The following is a 19,191-nucleotide window of genomic DNA, read 5'->3' as shown; positions in this document are numbered from 1 at the left end:
GCCCTCACCCCCCCCACCCCGGCCCTGCTCAAGAAATACTTCATGCGCATGCCAAATGATAGAGTACTCCTGTTAGTAAAATGCCGGTTAACACAACCTTTACTGTAAAAAGAAAAAGTGAGAGAGGAGAGAGAAGATAAGAGAAATAAGTGAGGTGCTGCCATAGATGAGTGGAACTGCACTGACTCCTGAAAGTTAAAAGTGACCATTTGAAGAAACTCTAACCTTTCAGCTTCATAGATAACCTTCAAAATATCATCAGTTAGCAGGTTAAACCAATGCAGATTCTGTCCAAATTTACTGACAGCCTGAAAACACTACCTCTGAGATGATAACTGTCCCCAAACAGATCACTGACTCAAGTTTTATTTAATTTAAACAGTCATCATATGAATTACTTTCAGGATGGATGGGTACACACTTTTAAAAATTTATATTAAAAAAATTTTAATTCAGCTGTTTTCTCTTTAAAATTAGCCTGTTCAAATTATATTTGCAACTATGACTGGTTTTAAGGACTACACTATTAAAATTGTAATAAAACGCAACATAAAAAGATGTGCTACTTAAATGAGCCATTTGCAAATTGCAATGGTTTCAAGCAGCAGTGGCCAACCCTTGTGGCATAAGCACCATAAGTGGCACAGGCAGCCTTTTTGTGTATGCAACAGGTCAGGGAAGGGAAGGGACAGGCTACCTAGAAGCAAACTGGGAAGGACACAGAAAGCAGAACATTAGATTAAGCAGGGATCATAGAGTATAGAGCAGAAAACAGGGCAGGAAATCAGGCTGGGAAAGGGGATCAGTGATAGATGGGCAGAATGTGAGATTAATTTGTGGCACCCGTGCCAAAAAGGTTGGCCCCCACTGGGTCAAAACATGCTGCTTTTTAGATTCCAAACATAATGGAGGAGAAAACATTAATTTTTAGATCAACATAGGCATTATAAATATATTATAGTGTCATGTACTGCATTCAACATCTGTATTATTTCAGTTTTCAGAATGGGGCAAGGTGAATTTATATTTTTTCCAGGTGTCAATAATTGAGTTTTGTTATGTAGAAGGGCACTTGCTCTTAATTTGGTTTAATTTTAGCTAAGCAGCCATAAAAAGGTTATGTTCTCATTTGGGCTAGCTCATTTTAAGCTGGAAAACTGATGGGAAGTTGAAAAAGTAGCAAAGACTGGAAAAAGTAAAAATCTATTAATAAAATCAAGTCAGAGGATATTTACTAATTCTATAAGCATGCAGAACATTAGGCCAGATTCTCAAAGGTATTTTATTTAGGCACCCAAAACTGAAGCTGTCCAATTTTGTATATCCCATTAAGTGTTTCAGTAGAGTAAATACCCAACTCCTATTTAAGTCAGTGCTCAGGCACTTTTGAAAGTACTACTGGAGCATCTCTTAATTTTTTACAAAGGTATTTAGCACCATGGTGATCAGAAGCCATCCATCAGCTCACTAACTACAGTCAATACTTCTTTTTATTAAATTAAGTCAGTTTTAAATATAAAACATGCTTGTTAGTATTTTTTCTTATGCATCGTGCATATTTCAAGGAGCTTTAACGTTATTTAATATAAGCAACTGCTATTTTTTTCATTTTAATGCAATTCCAATTACAGCTTGGCATGAAAAAGAATTGTGAATGATGTACTTCATTTTTTTTTAAAGAAAAGCAAGCATAAGAACCTAAATAAATGTATAAGCTATGAACTGCTCAAATAGGCATATAGACAGTATCTCCTTACAACTAAAAAGAACATTAAAATTTACTGTGGGTGCTATATTTAGTTACAAATCAACATGCTGGCATGTTCATACCAATGAGAATGAACCTTTCTTCTAGAAAAGAAATAAAAAGTGCAAAGACTAAAAATCAGTTATTTAAATCAATGTTTCTTGCTTGTTGATTGTAATTGTGATTCAAATCAAAGTAAGGTGGGAGAAGGAAGTCAAACCAACCTAACTTCATTTTGGATCACTGAAAAGAAACAAAATGCCCATACCCCAGGACAGTGGACAATACTGAGGTAAGAGGCAAAGGAACAGTTAGTTGCCATCAAGGTCTGCCAAAATCCCTTTTGTTTGCCCAGAGGTTCATCTCCACCCCAGTACCCAAAGCCACAACTGCCGTGCTACACAACAACCAAAGTCACTTTCCACACCTTCCTCTGTGCCTACAGCTCCCATGTTCTTTACCCATCTATCAAATCCTTTATTAAGCTTCCAAGGAAGAGCTCATAGTTCAGTTGTCAATGTAGTCAGCAGCACATTGACTGTTTGAAATTGGATAGCAGTATTTTTGACTGTTCAGTTTATTAGAACTAATTGTATAGAAGATGATCATGGGAAAAATAATGCCATACAATTGCCAATTTTCTACTGCTTAATTTCAATCTAATATGATGCACAAAACAAGGAATATTTCCAAGAAAACAGTGCACTAGAAGATGGTCGGACAGAGATAAGAAAGCACTTTCACTGGACCAGGAAGCGACACACTGAAACAAAAGAAACTTACAAACAGATTCCAGCCGTCAGATTTCTCCTCTGGAGTGCTGCTGGACTTAAAACGCACTTTCTGCACTTAGCTCTTAGAGCACTTAAATATAAACCAGTCTTCAGCTTTTGGGCTTTTTTCTACACAGGGAACTTGACCAAAATAGCTATTGCTAAATAACTCCGTCTGTGAATCCTTGTTCTGGAACAAGCTCTTTTTCCTGATTAAAAATAATTCCGCTCCATCCTTTTCTACTAGTTTCAACATGGCTCTCCTGGTAAACCCCATCTCAAACAGCCCAACAGCTGCATGATCCCTTGTCTACCTCCTTGCTCAGAGTAGCCCAAGAATATTACCTTGAAATATTTCCTTTCAACTCTAGCCTAAAACAACAGTCATCATTTTGTAAGGAGTGACCTAGAAACCACTATGCAAAGACCAAGCAAAAGTGAATGTTATGTGACGAATGCCCATCTGCAATGATGAGGAGGAGACAGTCTTAGATAAAGGAGGTGTCATATTGAATGAAATAGTTTGAATGTTTGTAAAAGTTGCCCATTAGCCAGTTTCAGGAAGAAGATAAGATTTATCTCCTTATCTAACTCATTGTTTTTGGGACTATGTGCAAAAGGTCCTGACTTCGCTTAAAGTCTTAATTTAAATTTTATCTTTAGAAGTTTTTTACAAAGAGAACAAATATCCTGAGTTCCGAGAGATCAAACCCTAAGGCCTTTTAACAAGATTGGTAAGAAAAGGGCATTTGCAGTGATATGGAAGTTTCCCAAAGGTAATTTCAAAAGAATCTGTTGAGTAAAATCCGAACCCAAATTTGGGAGTAGTGACAGGTTGAGTAGGAGGAGCCCATAGACGGCAGCTCGCTCAATAAAAACTGTAATTTACTGTCCCAATTTGGAGGTGACTTCACTTGCAGAACAACGAAGGAAGAATCGCAAGTGTAGGCCGGATCAGACTGATCACCTGAGCCACCCTCTCCGTGAACACAGGCCAGCCTATTGAACCGTACTACTGAGGCCAACCCATTAAATCGTACTACTGAGGAATGAAACCATATTTTGGTATTTGGCTTCTCGGAATTCTAGGATTGTAAGTATATTATGAAAAATAACAGTATCGATTCAAATTTAACTTTTAGTTGTGATTGCAGTTGTTTTTGTAACACTAATTCTTATAGCATTGTTTAGGAAGGAAGTGCATTCGGAGCATTGTTTCTGATATATGTAATTATTGTGTTTTTAATGTTTGTGGTGTTTCTTAAAGCTAAGCAGTGTTATATACATAGCAAAGAATTTTAAAATAAAATTGTGTTGTATGAATTAAGTGTGTAATCATTGTGAAATCGTGCAATCAGCTAACTACTCCCCCAGCCAGTGCATCAAAACGAATCAGTAAATTGTGTGGGATTTTCTCTATTCCATAACCCACTAGAGACAGGAGGCTTGAAAACAAAAGCAGAATCAGAGTACTGGGTCAAAGAGCTCATTAAAATACTAAAAATCACGCCCCTAGGTGGGGAAAAAGTATGCTAATGAAACATACATGTATGTAAATGAGATACATAGCTAAAACACAGGTATAGAGACATGTTCAGTAAAGAACTTCCTGCGTCACTCCTTACAACCAATCAGCAAACAAATACGCTGGTGAGAGCTTGAAAACTCCTGTATAAAAGATGCTTAGTGGTAGTGATCTGGTATGCTTGTTACGTGAAATTATTCCGCTTGCACCTTTTATTGCTAGCAATAAACCTTCTTTATACTTTCACCCCTGGTATCTTTATTGGCCTTTGCATACCGGGCACGATCCCAGACTTGAGCTGGGGCTCAACAATTTGATTTTCCTTTGTATGGAAATGATCCACTAAGTTCTGTTCAATATCAAGAAACAGTTCTCCTGAACTACAAGTACACTGTCTTCCCAAGCACTCCTAAAACCTGTAAACAGGATGGTCAAAAGACATTACAGTTGAAGGTTAGTCATTTGAAATATAGATCCACAAAGCCATCTAACTTTTTTTGTTTTATACCATCTACATTTATTAAATGCCTATTGGGAAGCTTCACTCGTACAGGCACAGACTTTGCCTTCATTTGGCTCTACAGTGCTCACTGTACTCTGCACTAACTACAGAAGTCCTCTCCTTTAGTATCTTTAAGGTGTTCAGACACTTCCATTATTATTGGCCTAATTTCTTCCATTGGCTCATAAGCATGCCACTACATGTTCCAGCAAAGATACCTTGGATATTCCTTAAGTACACCACATTACACAGAATCCCAGCTTAAAGTGCCCATCGTCTATCCCAGTTCCTTCCCCCCAGCTCATTAAGGAAGCCTCCATTTCCTGTGGGATGGTTGCCCAAGACAATGATAGCTTCTTCCTTCAATTGTTCTGTGAAACTAAACAAGTTCAAAGGTTTAAGAAGAAGCAATGAAGTTTAATTGTTATCAGCTCACAAGGCTGATGATAGCTTACTATGGCAAAGGAGACTGTTCAGAAGCCAAAAGCATGCACATAGGGCCTGACCATCACCCTCAACTTCTTCCACTACACTGACTCCCTTTCAAGCACAAGGGCACATCTACACTAAGGAAGACCATGTTTTTCCCTCGGGAGGAAAAAATCTAGCAAAGACTGGACAAATTTGTATGCGATTCACATTGTCAAGGTAAACCCTACCCTGTAGCTTAAGCTTTAATGCATGTCAGCAAGTCAAGGCAAAACTATAAGTTGTGCCTTATTTTCACTTTAAAAGTCACCTTATTAGTTATCATGCTACATAAGAGGTAAGAACTACTTCCTTCCCTAGATAAGACAAGGGGAAACTAACTGCCAAAATGAATCCTTCCCCTCTTACGAAAAACTCTTAGGTGCAGCTCCTTGTGTGTGAAGCTCCCCATCTTCAGCTTCCAGTGAGTAGACGATTTTACCTCCCATGTAGCTCAAATGCAGCAGAACACACAGTGAGCCTATCCACCTCTCCTGCCCACCTCCATCTGCTCCACAGCACAGGCACGGTCTCTCCCATGTCCTGGGAGGGCACTACGTTGGAGAGTTCGGAAAGCAGCAGGATGCTGTTTACCTGGTGAGATCTGGTGGGCACACTGTTTACCAGACACCCCATGTCAGAGGGTGACTTCCGTGGAGCCTGCTTAACCGGTGACATCAAGCTCTCAGAGGTACTGCAGCTGACGAGGTGGCAGAGCAGAGTTTGCAGGACAACATTCAAAAGACAAACAAAAAAAAGGAACAAAAACAAAAGCGAGTGATGGCAAGATGAAGCGGCAGGTTATGCCGAAGTAAATGTGATCATAATGGGTACACTGGGACCAACTTACATTCTCCTTCTTTGTCCAGTCACTATGCACTTATACACACACGCACGCACGCACGCACACACGCACGCACCCTCTATAGGAAGGTAAGCAGCAACTCTACCAGCGGCTAGCAGCTTCCCCGAGTACTGTATTGTCTACCACTCTTCCCCAACATCCACAGTAAGCATATTAAGCCACCAGGAAGCAAGTCTTCTTCCTTGATGACTCAAATTTAAGGTAACATATCAGTGACATGCTATACCCAAGCTGAACAGCACAGCCCTCAGCACACAGAAACAGGGTACTATTACCACAACTAGAGACAGGACTACCAGCTCTACCATACCATGCAGGCAACTGCATGATGTCTCCAAACTAGTTATCTTATATTAGTTATCATCCAGACCAATTCAGTCCCTCACTCACTAGATGTTGGTGTCTGTAATGGTCACCACAGTAGTCAATAGCAGTAGATTGGCTATGTCAGAGTTTATAGTCCACTGGATTTATAGTAAAATGGAGCCATTATTTTCATGAGCAAATCATGAAATCGGAGGAAACTTTAATATTAGCTCAGTTCAGTTTGATTTTCAATTTTCTCCCTTCTGTCTGCATACAAGAGGGGAGAGAAGACACCTCTCTGGAAAACTTATATTTCCCCTCCCCCTCCTCTTTTTAAACCCAGGAGAAGTGGCCCTTCAGATTTTTGAGACAACCCTCCCCCACCCCAGCAACCTATTTTCAATCCTCTGCCATTCATACTCTTCTTATCTACATACAGGCACTAAAGAAACAGATTAATAAGTTCCCTTACTATCCGATAACTAAGCATCCTCATCTCACCATACACCTCTACATAAAGAATGCACGCAGCCAATGACAAACATGTGAGTAACGATACTGACATTGAACAGAATGCCTCTCACAAGCCAACCTTTTTGTTTATCCAGGGGCTACGTAAACTTTCAGAGACCTGGCCTCTCAAATATTTAACAGGCAATAATTTAAAAGGGAAGTGCTGATGGGAGACCTACCAGTGAGGGGCTTCCACTCTTACTGGGACCACGCCAGAGCAGCCCTTTGGGCAATTAAAATGCATCAGCAGTGATTTCCTTGGATTCACTCAAAGTATTCCTACAAGTCTGTATCGTACCTACAGGTTATAATGCAATTTTAAGAAGCTTGTGCACAGAGAGACTATGGTGATGGGTACTTCAGAAAAACAAGGTTACTGTCACGTAAGCAAAACAGGCATTGGAGTTTGGCTTTATTTCTACAGGAAGAGTCTGAATTTCTTGTGTTCTAGTCCATGCACTGGTGAGTTCTCTACTGGAAGAGATCAGTGGGACACAGTCTGGGATTAGCAGCATTCCCGCCCTGATTAGACATGAGACAATGAACCCAAAGCGCTTAATGAAATGGATCACCCCTCCTTGCCATTCTACGCAACAGATTCCAGCACGAGTTACAATGGAGTTATGTTAGCACAGAGCTAGCTGGTTAGTCAGCAAGGGAAGAGGAAATGTGTACACATACACACGGGTATTAAACAGCAACCACCAATGAATTAGTTACCATGGTGTCTAGTGGGACTGGAAGAGGAGACCCAGCACTGTTACATTCCCAATCTGGCATCTATATCAGGATCTCTGTAAAGAGAGGAAGATAAGCAGGATCCAATCCCAGCATACCAAGGCAGAAAGGAAAAAAAACAAAAACAAAAAAACACCAAAGTCAGTAAGAACAGAGATTGTGTCTCTGCCATGCAGGGGTGCCAGATACCACCCAAGTGCCCCACCCCACTTCAGCCCAAGACAGAATCATTATCTAAATACCAGTGCATCATACCACCACAAACCAAGTTAGTTTCATTTAGAAACAAGTCTGCAAGTCTGTGGCATAGATGTGAACAGTAACCACAGCACATCCAGCCTTCCCCTACTTCCTCTTAATCAGTATGGCATGCAGCAGTGGTATAGTCACTGAAAGCAGCATTAAGTTCAAATATTATTTTGCTGGGAGGAAGCCTAGAGTGGTTAAATCTATTGGAAGAACTTACAGTGCATGGATATTACCAACCCAGCCCTGGCACCACGGTGTGCACTGTTCAGCCGGAAACACTGGAGAGCAGATCACTCATGAGCAAGGCATCTGGACCCTGGCACAAGAGCCCTTGCCTGTCAGTGCATGCTTCCTTTAGGTATTATTGTAAGAACACATGCAGAAAGGGAAGCAAGGCTTTCCACACTGAACTCCAAGCATACACACCCGCCTTCACTTCATTCAGTCTTACCCACTTTCTCTAAACTCTCCAGCTGGGAACAGGACAGAGTAGGGAAAAGTTCCATTTAGAGACACCCAGAAAGGTTCCCTTAGGGAAGGGAAGTTTCTTTTATTGTCTAGGTAAATCACATAAGTGCAAAAAACAGGAAAGAATGTGTTGGGGTTGGGATATAAAAGTATAGAACCTGCTGCATTCAGTTTTGGTCCATGCAGCTTTGCATTCATTGCGTCTTGGAGAGTCAAGGGGTGGATGAGGGGAGGGAGTGAGAGCATGTATTCCCACAACCCTGCTTAAAGCTTTCATACTGTCCCCTCAAGCAGACAGGTGTTTTTTTTAATGAAACGTGTTTGTTTTTTTTAAATCTCAAGTGGAAATGAAGATAGGGAAGCCACAGCATGAATACAGAGAGAGACTTTTTCTTCCTTAAGTTGAATAGGGTGCTGATAAATGGGGATAGATGCCCTACTTACACAGGGCACTGGAAACAAGAAGTCCAGAGATACTCTCTCGCAGAGCATTTCATTGGAAACGCATCTAATCCATGGCTCATTTTGGAGCAATGGGGGAGATTTCCTATGGGCACAAAACTGTGATTTGGGGACAACAGAAGTTCAATGACTTCAATAGGAGTTGCACATGCATCTAAGGATAGATTTGTCCTTTCAAGCGTAGTATAGAGCAGGACAACAATGATGAGGCACAAGTGTGGACATGAATCCCAGCTATAAAGCCAGTCCTCCATTTGATCCTGCAAGCCTATTTGAGAGGTTGCAATAGCCAAATCCTAAAGATTTGGCTGGAATGAGTCCTGCCCCATTTCAACCCCTTTGGTCCTCTTTGTTCTTCCCACTACACACTGAGGAAGAGAGAAGAGTTCTTACCCAGAATAATGTTTTTTTAGAGTTCTTCTTTCTGACGACGATACACGCAATAAGAGAGATGAGCAAAACAACACCTACAACTGCAGCAACGGCTACCCCTGCCACCATCATCATCGGGAACACAGTCAAGCTGTCTAGGGGGAAAGGAAAGAACACAACATTCAAATCACCTTCATTCTCTAGTTCAGAAGAGTCAGTGTGAACCATAACACTTCCCCCCCACTAATTTTGGAGCAGAAGGCAGTCCTACAGAATCACAAGCACAAGGCATGAATGGAACAGCAAGCAGAGGACAGTCCTATGAGCACAGGGCATGCATTTTTGTTTTCATGGAGCATATTCAAAACTGATTTAATTAAGCTAAGGATTTTGACCCAGAAGTCAAAAGGATAGAAGGTAAGAGACTGACAACCTTAACTCATAGGGCGCATCCACACATGCAGGCACGTGCGCTTACAGCAGCTCAAATAGAAGCAATGCAAATTTGAGCCAGGGCTTTTTGCCTCAGCACATGTGCCCAGACCTAAACTTTGGTGTGGTGCAAGTTGTGCCACTTGGGGCAAAATAACCCTGCCTGGCTCCTCCTGGATCTGCAGCCAGGGGGATCTGGAGCCTGGGGCCAGCACCTGTGCTGGCTCCAGCAGTGTAAAAAGCTGTCCTGGCAAGCAGCTCAGGGCTACTCAGTATCAGGTGCTTCTGGGGCCTGGCCAATTAGTACCTGGGGACACTACCCCTTGTGCCAGCTGGACTGCTGAAGCAGCCCTGAGAGTTCCCTGCCCCCTCTACCCACTGCAGCAGTCTGGCAGTGGGGGCTGCTGGCTGGCTGTGACCTGCTGGGCACTTGCCAGACCCAGATAGGGAGTGCCCAGCCAGTAGAGGCATCTGCCCCTCTGGGCCAGTCGCCAGCGGGCTGTGGCTGCCGAGTTGGCCTTTGTGCAGCACTACTGCCATGTGTGCCCCCTGCCCGGCCATCTGGGCAGCTATCATCCGGAAGATGTTCCCAGTGTGGTGGCCTCCTTTGAACTGTCAAAGCATGTCCTCCTGGCCCCAACTGGCCAGGAGGTCAGCTACCTCCACCTGGGTCCAATGAGCCAGCTCTAAGCAGGCTCCTCTGCCTGGGTCCTGCCACTTGCCTCCCTAGCAAGAATTCTGGTGATCCCCATTTGAAAACTGAAAAATCCCTGATAAAAAAATCCCGAAGTCACTGTTAAATACCCCAAAATCCATGTTCCTATATATAGATATATATGGGGAGAGAGAGAGATTGATTTATATCTATAGATATATATATATCAATGTCTAGAGAGAGATCACAAGATCAGTTGGGCAATGTTTTATTGATATATCTAGTGTTAAAGCAATTTGGAAGCCTACCAGTGTCTCTATCATCATAATAAAATGAATTCTAAATACCTATATGTTTTGCTGTTTGCCTTTGGTTTTCTTACCATAGAGCAGTTAGAGCTCCTCCTGACCCCTTCACTAAACAGGATGTGGGGACAGCGGCCCCTGAAGCCACAGCTCCTGCCAGCAGGTCCCATCCCGTCTGGCAGCTGGAAACACAGGGTGTGCGCGCTAACGGAATGCGGAATTTACAGAAAGGTGGTGGGAAGAGGGGTTGGGGGATATGGAGGGATGTGGCATGTGTGGGTGGATTGTGGGGAGACTGTGGGGGGGCTGCACAGGAGGGGTGGGTCCCCTGCCCCACACAGGGCCCAGCCCTCCCACGCAGCTCAGACTCCACCACACAGGGGCCACATAGCCCCACCCCTGCTTGCTCCCCCAGCCCTGCAGATAAGTGACCCCAGTGGCAGCTGCTACTGCCCGGGGGGGGGGGGTTTTTTTTTTTTTTTTTTATTGACAGGATGCTGGGGCCAGGTGAGGCAGCAATGAGGGGCAGGTGGGGGATGGGTGGGGCAGGCAAGGGTTCCTCCATGATCCCTCCTCCAGCCCACTCCCTACTTATCGGCACAGAGCCCAGGGCCAGCTCCCTGTATGGGCAGGCAGCATGCTTCAGCAGGTGAGGGTCAACCACAGAGATGCTCTGGCTGGCTACCAAAGCGTCTCTGTGGAGGATCCGAGCCGCCGTTTGCTTCAGGGCATGGTCCTGCCCTGCCCCACTTTTTCCCCCGGGTATTTTTTGACCCCTACATATCCAGGGGTCTAATTTTGCCCCTGCACTCCAAATTTGCAGCACAGAGAACATTTTTTGATTCCCACACGTGCCTCTTGCAGTGTCTCAAAGGGCTATGAGATGCTGCAAAAGGCACGCGCGCGCTCGTCTGAACACACCCGTAGTGTTTTACTTTGCTCTCAGGCAAAGCAATAAAACTTTCAGTGAAGTCCATTTTAAAAAATAAATAAATAAATAAAAAGGGATGGGTACATTTGAGGGCAGAGTTGAATTTGGCCTACACTGATCTACAAGTGAAAACCACTGTACAGGAGCCACTGTTCAGGTGGCAAGCACCCAGTTCAGTTATCAGTGATGAGTCTACAAACAGGAATATTAAGATTACCCTTAAAGCTTTTATTCATGCTTCCTACACCTTCAAATATAATCACTATGCATTACTGTAAAGTCACTCTCTCTCTCTTCTTAAGCAGGGACACTTTAAGTACTATTCCAGTAAACTGAAGAGGTAAGTGGATTCTCCCCACAGCTTCCCGCTATCCACTGTTCATAATCTACCCTTTGCTTTCAATTTATTTGCAAAAAGAGCTTCTTTTTTTTCAGCAGGGCAGGGGGAAGGAAAAAACCCAAAAAACAAGAAAACACACCCCAAGGGCTTATAACGGAGTTCTAAACGTGTTATTAGGTATAGCTCTGCTGTTCAGAAGAGGTTTTCTCGTCAACATTTAATATGTTCAAGTGCTCATGGTTCACCATACCTTCACACAGGCAAAACCACATGGTCTTCAGCTTGCCATGCCTAGCCTGAGTGTGCGGTACACCTTTCTGGAGCTAGCACACCAGTTACATAATGGCATATATTCAAATCCTGTTCATTTTGGTTTTCTACCCACTTTCAATAGCAGTGTCACAGGAGAAGCTATCTGCTCCCAAGTCCTCTCAGGGGCTATGCCATCCTTCTAGCAGAGGAAACGTTGATGGTCATCAGCTCCTTTAGCGTGCAATTTATTTTTTGTTTCTTGTTTTGCCACAAAAACAAAAGTGTTTAACACATTTTTTCCTTCCAGTGAATGGAGCCATCCGTAACTTCCACCTCTTATGGAAAGGAACCCCAAAGGTTGCATCTCCACTTCAGGGGCAAAATGGAAACAGTGAGAAACTAGTGAGCTTTACTGGAGTCTAACAGACATCATACTCATAATGCAATTAATGCATTAATCATGTTATAAATAGTAGCCCTGCCACACAACAAATGTGGAACAACAAAACAAGAAGCCAATCAAGTTCTACGGAATTTTTTTGGCTGTTCCCCATTGTACCATAAACTGAAGGTGTGGCTCAGTAAAGCTCCACCACACGTGCCAGCCCCATGTAGGGCTGTCAGCCTGCCAACATATGGAGAGCCTGTCAGCTGATGCTGCACACTGGCAAATTTAAAGAGCCCCATCGAAGGCATGGTATCAGGGACTAGTCCCCCATACCATACTTCCCATGGTACCCTTTGAACATCTGGATAGGCAGGGAGCCCAGCATCAAGGACACAGTCCCACCCACCTGTCATGCAAGTGAGGGTTTGATAAATTTTATCCAAGATCCTCAATATTGTGTGTCCTGCCAGCTGGGGGCAGGGAGGGAATAAATAATAAATAAAAATCCCAGAAGGCTGAGTTACAGTGACTGAAGCTGGCTCTTGATTGAATCTGGTTCTCATAATCCTGCCCTTCCAGAAAGTAGAGCATTAAAAAAAAAAAAAAAAAAAAAAATATCAATAAATAACCAACCAAACACAATGAACACCAACCACTATATTTTTGATTAAGTAACCTGTATCAAAATTCCTCATTTTTGTACCTTCATTCTTCAATTTATTTCATATTAACTAAAGGTTGACATTTAAGGGGTTTTTTTGGAACCAAAACAGACTTTAAGCTACAGATAGCAACCTACACTAGATGCAAGCAGTTACAAAATGTGAGTGAACTTAACATGAACATCCTAGTTTAAGGGGCAACAAGTCAAATGTATTATTAAAGCCTTCTGCAGGTTAATTTCTACATCTAGTCTCTTTTGGGAGTGGCATTTATACAAAGGATTATGTGCATCTTCAACATAGGTCCTTCCATGCTTGGCAAATTATTGGTTCAACTGCCACAGAATAGTCCAATCAATGCATTTCAAATCTGATTACACTGTATTGCATAAAATTGACTGTTAAATTAGTAAATTAATCATTTTAACTCAAACTAACATTCCAATAGATACTAAGATCTTCTATTCATACTAAAAAATATTCCTAATTTCTCTTAAATCTACTACCATAATAGTCTGTTCCTATAACCAAGCTTTCAACAGTGGTAATTTTCTTTGAGATTCTTAGTTAAGAGGAAAAAGCTTGAATTGGCTTTATGAAGAAAAAACAAGCCAACAAGGATTTTAAACAGTCTGACATGCCACATCCAGATTGCTCAACACCATCTTTTTATGCCAAGCAAAATTCTTGCTGTAAGCAGTTCCCTTTTTGTAAGTAGGACATGGCTAAACCAACGTAGGGAGATCAAACTTTTGCTCTCAGTTACTTATTAACTTCATATTTTCTCCAAAAAGCTGTTGCTAAGCTTGCTATTGAAACACAAGTATATATTTTCCTCATTCAGGGAACTGACTTGGGATACATGCTTTAAGAAAGTCAAAATAATCAAGTTGTCACAGTAAAAGTCTGCTATTTATCAGTTTCAACTGATTCAAAAGTACATTTTTTCCACTCAGTTTACCAATTGTGACAAAACAGCTTAAGATAGACACCCAACTACCTGATTGTTCTGTGACACCTGTACTCTGGCTCTTTCAAGATTTCATGATCTCCCTAGAGTTAACATGCCATGCGTCTTCTAGAAGGTGGGGGGCAGGGATTGTACTTCAGAGGCCAGCTGTTAGTCTGTCTATTGTGCAGATGATTCAGCCTCAAGGACTACAGTTGTCTTTTCTAGTTTCTGACAGGTAGTCAGATCTGTCCTGTAAGGCTCACATGAAGCATCCAGTGACTGTGTGGAAGCATAGGTCAAAGTTGTCATTTTAATTCAAAGAGAGTCATCCTTCCGAAAGATACTGCAGTTAAAACAGAATACAAATTGTGTCTTCAGTCAGCCTCTTGCCATCCAATGAGAAAAGCTCTCTCAAATTCTTGGAAGAGTTTACTTCTGCTTTGTCTCCGGAAAATATGTGCTCTTTGAAGGACCCGGTGATCTCTTTGTCAGTTCATCCTAGATTAACCTTTGGTCAGCATCTTGCCCTTACAACTTACACCCAGGAAAGGACCCCAAGTATTCTCCCCAGCCTCAATTCCCACACTACACTTTCTCTAGTTAGCTGCTGTGGAACTCTGCAATGTTCAGTCTGAAGCTCACAGAGAACAATCAAGGAGCTCTGCATACATCAGGACTTGTCAACAACTGGCAGTTCACAAGGGCTTCATGTGCAGCCCTCAGGCTCCTACCCTACCCTACCCCCACCCCACTACCATTTGAACTGCTGCTGCAGCCAGAGCCTCTCTGCTCCTTCTCCCTCCCTCAGCTTTTACTCCCTGCTCCTGCCCTAGGGGACAGGGCAACGCAGCCCACAACAAGGTGCAGCAAGGGAGTGGAGGTAGGACCACCCGCGCAAGATGCAGTGCTGATGGGGAGAAGTCACCCACAGCACAATGCAGTGCAGGCCTGGGGCAGCCCCAAACGGTTGGGGCCTCACTAGTGTGAACCATGGACCCCCAAACTGAACAGCTGTGGCATATCTAACTGGAAGTATTCACTACAGAGTGACATGCAGTTACTTAACTGTTCCAAGCTGCTGAATTAGCATTAAATACTACTACACTTCATATTTGTTTCTTATTTCAGTTGCATTGAGAGTTAGCTGGACATACAACAGGGGCAGGCATTTATTTTGGCTGAAGGGCCGCTTAGTGAGTTTTAGGGACCTGTCAAGGGCCATATCCATCTCTCTCCTCTGTCTTCTCCCTCTTCTCTGTCACTGTAAGGTCACTCTCTCTCTCTTAACCAGAGTGCTGGGCAGGCTCAGGCAGCTACCCCTTGGCACTTTTACATGTGCTCCAGGGGTGGGGGCAACAGTGCTCCAATTAGAATGGAGAGCCACTCTAATTAAAGTGCCGCAGGGTCTCATGTATCGGCATCCCTGCACTTAAAAATGGTGGCAGCGGCACTTGAACTAAAGTTCATTTGACAGGCTTCAGTTCAAGAGCCCCTGCTGCCATTTTTAAGTGCCAGGACACTGATACATATGATGCAGGAGGCTGCTGGAGCATGCCCAAACAAATAAGGTTTATTTATGTCAGTAGTTTATAATGCCTTGCATTATTACTAAATACCAGTTATAGGACTGGCATCAGCTGATATGATTGGTTAATGATTAGGTATCAGCCAATAAAATCTTTATCAGAGCACCCCTAAGGACTTCATCAAATAATTTGATCCATTTCATATAGAGGCTTCAAATTAGGGCCTTCCTGCCCCTAACAACTATGAAACTATGAATCTCTGATCTTTTATTTTCTCCTCAGAAAGTCTCAGTATTTCATACGCAAGTCACTGGTTTAAGGTGTTTTAAATGATTTAAACAAGTTAAAATGATACAATCCACTCAAGTCTATTTCAGTACACACACAGGATACACTTGAGGCTTAACTATATCTAAACACAGATCTATAATTAAAACAGATGAACTTGTGCACGGAATATCAATGATTACAAACTCAGTCATTAGCACACTGATGTGAAGAAGTCTTTACTGATCTTCACATTTGCTATGCCTGCTAAATCTGGAAATCTGGATATGTTGGGGAATGATGGTATGCAAATTGTGGGAAAAGAAAAAACTAGAATAAGCAGCATTGCTTTAACTACTCTACCTTACACAGAACAGGGTCAGGGGCCAAGAACACAGAGGGAACCAAGAGCATGCAGTCAGCCTGATGTGAGACTGAAGATGTGCTCTGAACTTTAAAATCTATTACTGCAGGTTGGTTAGGGACTGCACTGGGAAGACCAAACAAATAAGTGGTACTCAACCTTCTGGCCCCATGGGCCTGGCACCATGTTCCTCCATGCTGTGCAAGCTGGGATTGCTCACCTTTGAAATATAGACGACTGCAGGAGCATAGCCAATTCTTCCCCTCTACACTACCTCTATACCAGTGGTGGACACCTATTAGTCTTCCTGAGAGCAAAGAGAATCCTTAACAGTTATGAGAGTTACGTGAATACATTTATACTGGAGGAAGGAACATCTAGTACTGCTGAGCAATCTTACAAGCATGCTGCCAGGAGATTACAATGGCAAAGTTTTTTAGAGTATACAAAACAGGAAGTCCATGCTTCAAGAGTTGAAGCACAACTCTCCTTACTCCCCAGCTCTCACCACTACTTCAAAAGATTCAGAAGAGTCCAGAGTGCAAAACACTGTCCAGACAGTAGAGAAACAAGCTCATGTACCTCCTTTCATTTTTTTTCCTCAGTTACCCCTACAACCAAGATCACATTTTCTTCTTTCCCTTCAACGTTATTGAACTGATTCCATAAAAAATGTAATGCTTAAATGCCGTGATTTAATCAGAACCAATTAAATCAAAACAACTGAATAGCTGCCTCCCAGCTCAACTTTAGTTAAACAAACATTAAGTTTTGGTTTCATATAGAAAGAGGAAGTAGCTTCTGCATATAGGACTTTTCTTAACAGGTCAGCAAAATACTGAAAGTGCTATTACATCACTTTTAACATAACATCCAGCTAAAGATGTGCTGTTGTGCGACTGTGGAAACGTTTCCAAAGAAAAAAAAGAAAGTTCCGGGTCAAAGACTGTTTAGCTTTTGATGCTTATATGGCAGAGATTTGTAAGCCTATTAAAAAAAATGCTATTGTGTCAAAAATTTAAGTTCCTACTTGGAAACTGTAGTAGTTGGATGGAATTCCACCTTTCTGAGAACTCAGTGTAGTGATAACACTACCTATATCTGTTACTAACGTGCATAAATTCGACTCTTCCAACCTTGACCTATTCTGTCTCCATTATACCAGATAAAAGAATTCCATCATCTATTTAAGTAAAGGCATGGAGCCAAGAAAGTTTTGCCAATATGATGATACACTGAATGTTAGTTTCCCTTCAGGGCATAAGCTTTCTATGTACCAACCCCACCCCTTTGCAGTTCTACAACAGTCAGACAAAGTATCTGGGATTCATTTTCAGATTTTAAGACATGCCAACGTAACATGGCAGTTCTGTACAAGGGCAAAAGAAAAAATGATCAGGATACTTTCAGTCACTTACAGTGGTTCTGACAGGCTCCACCTATGGTGATGCTTGGGGGAAGATAAGCAAAACCAACAGTCATTCCTAGGCTCAGAATAGCACAAAAAAGAAGAGATGGAACAGCTAGAAAGGAAGTACCTTTCTCCACAACTCTAAGTCGGATCTCTCCTGCTTTGACGACTATGTCGGGTGGGTTCTTGACATCACAGAAGTAAGTGCCGTTGCCCAGGAACTGCATGTTTGCTATGCTGATAGAAGCATCTTTCTTGTTAAGATCTCCAGCCCAGCTGACTCTGTCCTTAAATGGGATGTACTTTCCAGTGTAGGGCTTCCCAGAAGTATAATAAAAGAACTGTAATCATGGAAGAAAAGTAAAAGGAACATACCATTAGAGGATTGAAATGTTAACAATCACTCCCTCAGTACTGTGGAATCACCAATTCTTCTGGACCCTTTCCAGCCTGCAAGGCAGGAGCAGCCAATCCCCTAGAGGAGGGGTTGTAAACTGGGGGTGAGGGCAGCAGCACCCCTCTGCGAGCTGCACAAGTGCAGCCCAGCTGGTCGGACATGGGGAGGGGAGTTTGCATGCGGTGGCAAATGCCACCATCCACCACCCTGCGCTGCCGCCATTCCACCTCCGGCCTTGCTCCCCCCGCTCTGCGCCTGGCCATACACTTATTCAAAAAGGTTGAAAGCCCCTGCCCTAGAGCCAACAGTCCCTACTTTTTCTAGCAGGCCACATTCTATAGTAGGTTGTCCCACTCATCTCCAAAAGCAACATATGTAATTTCAACCTTCAAGTTCATCAACATAAACCATCTGCAAATATTTTAAGTCAAAAGAGTCTCACGCTAGAGGTTGTCACCTGAAGATCATGGATTAGTATCATAGGTCAGGACCACTCTGCCCTTAGTGAATTTTTAACTGGAAGAACAATTCCACACCCTACATGTATGGAACAAGATTCCCAGGGTTCTTGTCCTAACTACACATTTGTTCGGCACTTACCAGAGATACAGTTCCAACTAAATACGTATAATGTTCAAGTATGAGATGTAGTCACAACCACTGCGACAGGGGGAGGAGGAGGAGAGGGAGGGAAATGCAGAATATGAAAGAAGCCTCCCCAGAGCTTCTTTTTAAAGTTTATTTAAAAAGGCAGGTTTTGTTGAATCCAAGAATTTTAAGACATGAAATTCAAAGATGCTCAAAACAGCAACATTTGAGAGGATCAACCCGGACAGCAAAAGCAATGCAAAATTCCTCAGCAGCATATCATACCCTTCCAGAATGTGGGCTGTGGTTAAAACTTAATCTGAAAAGTAAATAAGAATCAGAGTGGTGAATTAAATTACAAATCACCCCGCAACAATCTTAGCTCTGCACCCAGCAGTAGCCACTGGGAACAGTTTGGCAAGTATAATGCTGCAACTTGCAGATCTGAAGGATTATGAAGTGCTATCTGTCTGTGACATGTTCCAGAGTTGCACTGCAGCACTTTTCTGAATTCCAGGAAAATTTACTATGGTCAGTGTAGCTGAGTGGCATGGAATAATTAACTGGAGCAGGTTAGCGAATGTGTCACCAACATGCAGAGAAGCGCAGATGTATATCAATATACCAGATATACACATGCTACAGAACTCATTACTGAGATTGGGCATGTTACCATTAGTAACCAAGACTACAGGCAGCCCTCAGACTTAGACACAATTGGTTCCTGAAAACC

The 19,191-nt window shown here is 42.6% G+C and overlaps 1 protein-coding gene across 1 annotated transcript in view; it reads right to left on the bottom strand.

The window, feature by feature from the left end:
* MPZL1 (myelin protein zero like 1) overlaps positions 1 to 19,191 on the bottom strand; it is a 60,416-nt gene that overhangs the window by 9,884 nt on the left and 31,341 nt on the right. The window contains 2 exon segments of the mRNA XM_006018894.3: positions 9,010 to 9,143; positions 17,601 to 17,814. Coding sequence (XP_006018956.3) covers positions 9,010 to 9,143; positions 17,601 to 17,814 — 348 coding nt within the window.

Source organism: Alligator sinensis, unplaced genomic scaffold (assembly GCF_000455745.1).
Source record: "Alligator sinensis unplaced genomic scaffold, ASM45574v1 scaffold19_1, whole genome shotgun sequence".
Classification (NCBI taxonomy): Eukaryota; Metazoa; Chordata; order Crocodylia; family Alligatoridae; genus Alligator; species Alligator sinensis.
The sequence above is the reverse complement of the archived record's forward strand: the minus strand, read 5'-3'. Positions and strand labels throughout refer to the sequence as shown.